At 40.6% G+C, this 7663-nt stretch overlaps 1 protein-coding gene across 1 annotated transcript; it reads right to left on the reverse strand.

Moving 5' to 3' along the window:
- Nucleotides 1–808: 808 nt before the first annotated feature.
- Nucleotides 809–4905, reverse strand: LOC116331461 (tyrosinase-like). The gene is made up of 5 exons (XM_031754150.2): nt 4067–4905; nt 3598–3814; nt 2363–2510; nt 2083–2264; nt 809–1896 (listed from the first exon to the last, which is right to left on the reverse strand). The coding sequence occupies exons 1-5, from the start codon at nt 4886–4888 to the stop codon at nt 1631–1633; spliced, it is 1635 nt and encodes a 544-aa protein (XP_031610010.2). The 5' UTR covers nt 4889–4905; the 3' UTR covers nt 809–1630.
- Nucleotides 4906–7663: the final 2758 nt, after the last annotated feature.

The raw sequence follows: 7663 nt of genomic DNA on the forward strand, positions 1-7663 counted from the left end.
AAATATCAAAGAGAAATTAAAAATGCATGCCATGAAAGAGTTCGGGTCTTAGGAGGTTAAGGTTTAGCGTGTGTATTCAGCAGTGCCCTTCTGCATACCCTGTTTTGTAATATAGTTATTTAAATTGGTGTTACCTTCCTAACAGCTTGAACTAGTCTTTCCATTTTCCTTTGACCTCTGGTGTCAACAAGGCATTTTTTAACAAAGCTCACTGGAACTCATTTTCTTTTTCCCAACCATTCTCTGAAAGCATCGGAAAGCCTAGAGATGGTTGTGCAGGGAAAATCCCAGTAGATCAGCAGTTTCTGAAACACTCACATCAGCATGTCTGGCATCATCAACCATGACACATTCAAAGTCATTCAATCCTTATTTCACCTTTCTTCACCATTCAGATGCTCAGTTTGAACTTCAGCAGGTCACCTTTGCTATGTCTAAATGCTTAAATGCATTGAGTTGCTGCCATGCAATTGGCTGATTTGCATTAGCAAGCAGTTAAATAGATGTACCTTATTTAAGTGGTCAGCAAGTGTACATTCAGTCTCATAGCTACAGAACAAAAGCATATTTCTGTTTCACACAGATGATTTAAACTCATGTTTCCTTCTACCCATTTCTGATACACGGTGTCAACTTCAAACAGGACATCTTGACCAATTTCTACATCCGCAAATGCATTGATATGCTGCCATGTGATTGGCTGATTAGATATTAGCGTTACCAAGAAATTGAATAGGTGTGCCTAATAAATTGGTGTATGGGTGTATAACATATGCAGAACAGGGTTTTGTTTTAATCTCATGCTCTTTCATGAGTGAAAGAGTATGGGAAGCTGAATGCTTTTTTTAGATGAAAGTAGGTGTGACCTTTCAAAAGAAGTTTCTGAACTGCATCGACTTTTGGAATTGCAAGGACTTTTACAAATGTCACTGTGTTTTTTTTTAATCTATTGCATTTGTCATAGGTTAGAAAACTGAACCTAATCCCGTTGCTGTTGAAGTCTCGGTTCTTCACTTTTAAGCAGATAAAACTTTTTCTCTCTCTCTTCCAAAAAACATTTTTCACATTACAAACATGATCAATTCAAACATTAATCAAAATGTGGTTCACTCAACTCCCACATAAAGATAACAAGGAAAAAAAGGCTCTGACGAAACACTTTTCTCTTTACTCTGAATTGCAGTTGTGTATATATGCGCATGACATGCTTTTAATAAACCATAATAAATGTTTGTGTATATATGGCTGACGCAACACACTCCAGACCTGACTTTCAAGGTAATCAGCTAAACTGTATGAAATCTAGAGAATAAATGTGACGAGTCACTGTGGAACATTCCCATGAAAAAACCATAAAAGTTGTAAAGACCATGTCAGAAATGATCTTCTTGGTAGAGTTTGACAAGTTACCAGTTGTAGGAGGAACATGTTTAAAGCTTAACATGGCCATTAATCCATTTTTGAAAGTTACTGCATGCACAGGTTTTTATTCCCACTTGTAATACAGTTAAATATATTGGAAATATCAGATATCATAAAAGTTGTTTTTAGTTAGTTCAAAGTAAAAATTCACAGTGCTTTTGTATTAAAATTCATAGATCGATAAGGCTAAGCTAGACAGGCTTTGCCTTCACATAGTTGTTTGGTAGTTATGTTGGTTGGTTTCCTCTATTTCATTGCTCCGGATAAGTGGTTGTCTTTCAGGGAGAGCAAATGCATGTTTCCAGCTTCTAGCATGCAACCAGGATGATCCTTTGTACCATCGTTTTGTAGTTAGGACCGCAGCAGCTATGGCTATTGTCAAAATTCCTCCACAAAGCCCTGCAAGAAGCAGCCACGGCCACACGTCCTGCAACTCCTCGAGGGAAGGGTGCAATGATTCTGCTAGCTTTTGACCTGCAAAGAGGACATAGCTGGTTATGTCAAAGTAGGCAAAACAGTAGACTTTACTTTTTAGGTTTCAATAAACCAAGATAAGTAAATGACCTAAGCCCCTAAGGGCAAAATTCAATGAGTGGAGACGAGAAGAATAATAAGATAATAAGAAAAAGGACTTGCATAGGCATTCATAGGTTAACTCACTAGCATCTAGCAGGTGAGTGTATTCATATCCCAGGTCTTTGCTGGAAATGAAGAAGTCTCTGTTCCTGTGCAGAGGTAGGAATGGTGCCATGTGGTATTCGCTGTTGTGCCCTATAGGAGCATTTGACTCCGGATACTGGGATGGAGATGGTCTGTGCCTCCTGAGCCACTGCTCATAAAGGCTAACAGGGACAAAAACAAATACAGTACCAGTGTTAAGTTCAAGCATTGAGTGCAAATGTATGGTTTTCTGTGTTTTTAAGGTGTTTCTGTCTCTCACCAGTCAACAAAAGCATGATGAAGCAGAAATATGGGATCGTTTGCAGAGCCCTGCACTGAAGACATGGATCCGTTCATGTACACGTGTAGAGCAGCATGCATGCCCAAACGAGAACTGTTTCCCAACCCCGTCTGAGGGTCTCCAAATCCTATAAAATGAAAAGTGTCTCATCAGCTTGACAAACATAGTAGCATGTAGTTGGGTTTTTGATGTTACACAAAATTAAATTCAGTTTTTATTTACATAAGTTGTGTCACTTCAATGCAGAAGTCTCAAAATATAGCTATAGCTATAGGTTAAATATCAACCATGTTGATATTTAACCTCCAGTCAAAGGAAATTTACGGATAAATTTGAAACCTTAAGCCCTTTAGTAAGGGGATAGAGTGGCTCTGTTTGTCTATCCACTTGTCTCCTTAATAGGAAGGATCACTGCAAAACAGTGATAAATTGTTCTGAGCGATCACTTTTTATGAAACATTTTAAAAGAGAGGATGACTATGCACTCTCCATGATCTATGTGGGCTCACTGACTAGTTTGGCAAGTATGAAAATGATGTAAATCATATGGTGTGGCCTTTGCAGGGAACAGATCTCAACACAACTGCACAGCTATTGAGGATTTTGGACCAACCTGCTAGACAGAGCTCTATGTTATCACCATAAACGCTCATTAAGTGAATATCTTTCCATCCCTTCTAGTAGGGTTCAAGATGCTTTTAAAGTCAAAGTTACTGATGCAGTTTGGGTGGAACACCATGTCCGAACAACTTAATAAACTTGTCCTTTATTTTGTCACATTTCTGTAAATGTTTATCGATTAGTCCCCTTTCTTTCTATGACAGCGGAATTTGTGCAAAACACTGCTGTAATCCTGAAGGTACTTTAATCCTACACAGGTATTATGTGTTAGTAAACCCAAGAAGGACTAGTTTTTTGTTTTTTTGTGATGCATTTTACTGAGTGAATTTTAACACTGGAGACTCCAATTTGAGGTTAATTTTAACCAAATTTCATTTTCACTGTATGTGCAAAAATCAGTTCAAAGGCCTCAAAATGAACTGCAAATAACCAGAGAAATCGAGGGCAGCCTACACATTTCAGGTGCCTAGAGACAGGCAGAGAACCAAAAATAATGCAGTAAAAGTAAAGACTGTATGAGTGATAGTGAAAAATAGGAGTGCAGAGAGGTAAATTGCAGTCTGGGTTTGTATATGTGGTCAGGCTTATCTGACCTTCCAGAGTGTTTCTGAAGCTCATGTTGGCACTGCGGTCCATTGGTCCGGTGTCATAGTTGGTCAGACTCAGAGTGAACTCCACATCATCTGAAGTTGGTAGTCGTTCCACTAAATTGCGATTGTGGTTTCCAGGGTTACGACGCAGGGGCCCTTCCTCCGTAGCATCGCACAGCACACCTCTGGCACTGTAGTCCTGAGCTTGGGAGCACAGGACCTGTGGATGCAGACAGACAGTAAACAGTACAGAGCATGCAAAGAAAATGTGTTTGAAATTAGAACACTTTGAAAATAGTCCTGCTCTGAGTTGACTGTATGAGACCAAAAGCTCACTGCAAAAGCAGTATTGAATTATTGCAGTTGTTGTATAGTTGGTTATTGTATATTTTATGTTTTAAAAAAAATTGCCGTATGCGTAAAGAAAGGTTGTCTGGTCCTTAATAAAGTGAGAGCAAGTGAACGCGTTTACCCTCCAGGATGAGAAGACCGAGCCGGGGCTGATAAGACTGGGATCCTGTGTGCTCCGGTCCCCCATCAGCTCGTCTGTGCACACGTCACAGCCCTGGGCATCCCTCCAGTCCCAGTACGGGGTGGTGAAACTCATGTCTCCAGTCAGCTTCCTGATCTCGTGCTCCCAGTGCAACAAGTATGCTCGGTGCCACGGAAGAAATGCGGGCGCCCAGTGGCCAAAATCCACATCGGTCCACACATTCCCCGGCCCGCCTAAGAGCGCATTCCGGGACACGTAGTAATGCATCCACACAAACACGTCATACACAGACACTTCGGCAAACATCGGGTTGGTGCCGTTTTGCATCTCCCTGTAGGTTCCCGTCACCACAACATAGTCCCTGCTAATTGTCTGCTTGGCCAAGTTCAAGTAGGACACGAGTTTGATTCTTTCCGCCCTGGACAGGTGAAATATATTCCTCCTCAGAGACTCTCTCCTCTCATTACAGTTCTCACCAAAGTAGCCAAACATGCAGTCCCCGCAGTTAAAACCCATAAAGTTCTCAGTACACTGGCATGTGCGGTTGTAGAAAACCAAGGGCCACTTCTCTCTGTCGTCCAATCCCGAGAAGGGGTACTGCGGCCCGTCGGGCTGCGCAGAGACCACCACATCCTCGCAGGTGCCCCGACCCGAGCTGGCACCGCAGGCCGAGCCGTCTCCTTCCCAAGTCGGGCAGCACTCCTTGGTGCGCAGGGCTTCCTGAGTTGCGCACATGCGGGGGAACTGTTGATAACTGGGTACAAAACACAGAAGAAAACAAATGATTTCCAGAGACCACATTACAGCAATCTTTCAACTTTAGACCAAGACCAAGAAATTAACCAGAAATGTTATGAATTCTTGGCTTAAATCCTCGCCCATTACCCCCACCTCTTTTTGTAGAGGCAGTCACATGCTGCTCAACCTCACTTCAGGGGATGGGGGTGGGGGAGGTTAAGCACTCTACCATGAAAAATAAGACTTTGAATAGGAATAACAGTATCTAGCTTACAGCCTGCAGACTTTAGTGATGTAAAACTGAAATAATTATGGCCTGTGGGGCTTTTTTTGTTTTGGTTATCTGATGAGTCTACTGCAAGGTAAACCTGTATGTCCACTTTTACATCAGAATAGTTTTCTTTCTTCTTTATTTTCACAGGTTGTGTTTCAGATTCTATCTGCGTGCACAGCCCTAATAACGAGAACAAAACAAACTCATGATCTACACACTCACATACTAAAATGAACAGTTTTTCCTGCCATTACGGGATGAAACTCACCATGACAGTATCCAAACCACAGGAGAAAAATGAACAAAGACAAGCAAACATAAAAACACATTTTCATATGTTTATCTGTTTTCATGTTGTCTTTTCTCTCCTTTTTGTGACATGAATGAAAATCAGTGAGTAATCACTGCAAAATAACCAAATAACTTCAAATTATGCACTAAAGATGAACATTTTCATTGCATATATGATTTTAAAAAACAAACCTCCTACTTTGGTATGTGGTAGGCTGTTTATATATAGGCTGCAGTGTAACCAAGCATTCTCCAAAAAGTCCTTTATGGATTTTTTACCCTTTAATATCTGTGGTCGTATGATCCTGAACCCAGTGTCACCATCCATTGTGCACTACGCAGGAGACTTCATAGGACGAGCTGATAAGATAACTGCCATAAGCAATAGCTTTATTGTGGTAATATTATTGAAAGCTTTATTGTGCTCTTTCAGAAGAAACGGTAAATGTCTGTGTAATCTCCACTGCTATCTCAACTTCACTGGAAAGTTCAACTTTTTCACTTTGCGGAAAAATTTTCATGTGATGTTCACGGGATTGGGACATTACCCTTGTCGACAAGAGAGTCCCCACCAGAGGGCGTTACGTAGCCATAAATATCGTCTTGCTCCTTCACTGGGCCTACCTTTTCTTTTTGCCCGTCTCCCAAGGCAACAAATAAGCCTCAGCTCAGGAGCAGATATTCTTTTCGAGTTCACTGACACATTGTAGAAAATGCACGCATATTTTGGTGAAATTACTAAGATGTAAATAGGTGATCGTGACTTGTAAGTTACTTAGATACATGTGTGCATAGGTTTCATTTGTGCATTGGATGCGACATTAAATGGGGGTGGACAAATTCACACGGCTTTCAGAATTATCCGGGGAAATCCTCCCCCGGATAATTTTGAGCATCAAAGACTTGATTTCGTGCAATCTGGTTATTTTTAATGCGCCAATTTGCACGTTTAGGTTACCAGTTTATGATGGAATTGTCTTTATGTACAGGAAAACACCAAAATCGGACACCAGCGAACAGGTTAGCTTCTATATTTGCCTGTGTACACATATGAGAGCGTTCATTTCTGGATTTTAATAGCTCAGATGGATTTTTGCAAAATATCTTCTCATCAAAATCTATTCCCTTGGCCTCTGACGTCGTGGCTTGTGTTTCTTTAAAGCGAATTGCTAAAGTGTGGTCTCTTAAAGCTTGGTGTTGCATTCAAGTAACTAAATCAAACAAATGTGTGACTATTTTTTCACATTTATATTCCCTAAGCAAGTTAGGGAATCCCACCGTTCTTATACTTCCCCAGATTTTCAGATGAAGATGATCAAAATCATCAGTTTACAAACGGCGCCCCATATAAATACCCTTTTTGTTGAGGTGAAAATGATCAACACACAAGTTGTGGGATGTCTTGGATTCTACTTCCAACATTGAGATTACAGGCTGGTTTGCATGGTAACGCCACAGGTTTATTTTTTTCTTTCTTTCTTCCTTTTTTTTATTATTCAAAACAGACTGTCATTAAAAGAAATGCACTGAAGAAGAGAGAGGTGTCAGTTTTGTAGAAATAAGACCTGTAATTTAAAATTCTGCCCTAAAGCAAGAGAGGGAAAGAGCTGCAGTTGAATTCCAAGAAACAATCAGTTCATCTCCTCTTCTCTTGTGGATACTGTTATTTTCCATGCAGTCCAAACTCCAGTCAGGTCTCATTTTGGAATGACGAATTTAAATATCAAGATAAGTAAAGTATTTTTGAGATGGTGAATTGTGAATGGGCTCAAAACACAATTATTCATAAAAAACAATAGCATGAGACTGAATCATTGTTCATTCATTATTAAAACTTCTTTTTATATAATCAGAGGAAATGAACTGTTAAACATTCAAATGAGCGGGGGCCGTCTAGTTATAGAGATATCATTAAAAGGTGGTAACAATTAAAACACGAAGGCACGCGGATGATCTCACACCTCTGTTTTCCCTTTATTCATTCCCCCCTTCCACACGTTTGTTTTTGTCTTTTAATAGTGCGTCTAAGTCGCTCCCCTGTAGGAGAATTCCATCCTTCTGTTGATGCTCCATGCTTTCCACTGTTTTGGTGGTGGTGGAGGAGGAGGAGGTAAAGGAGTAGGAGGGGGGGCTGTCGTGTGCGTCAGTAAGTCAAGCATGTTCCAATAACGGGCATTATCTGCTGCTATTTGCAGTGTGCTGTAACCAGGCAGTGCGCAGCGCTTTTTATTTGTTAAAAAATTGCTCCTTGGTGATGGAAACGATCTCGGAAG

The sequence above is a fragment of the Oreochromis aureus genome, linkage group 10 (genome assembly GCF_013358895.1).
Source record: "Oreochromis aureus strain Israel breed Guangdong linkage group 10, ZZ_aureus, whole genome shotgun sequence".
NCBI classification, from domain to species: Eukaryota; Metazoa; Chordata; class Actinopteri; order Cichliformes; family Cichlidae; genus Oreochromis; species Oreochromis aureus.

Coding starts and splice junctions, on each gene's coding strand:
- LOC116331461 (XM_031754150.2), bottom strand. CDS start 4,888: ATGTGGTCTCTGGAAATCATTTGTTTTCTTCTGTGTTTTGTACCCAGT. Junction 3,815..4,066: donor CGGTCTTCTCATCCTGGAGG/GTAAACGCGTTC, acceptor CTGCATCCACAG/GTCCTGTGCTCCCAAGCTCA. Junction 1,897..2,082: donor CACTCACCTGCTAGATGCTA/GTGAGTTAACCT, acceptor TCCTCTTTGCAG/GTCAAAAGCTAGCAGAATCA.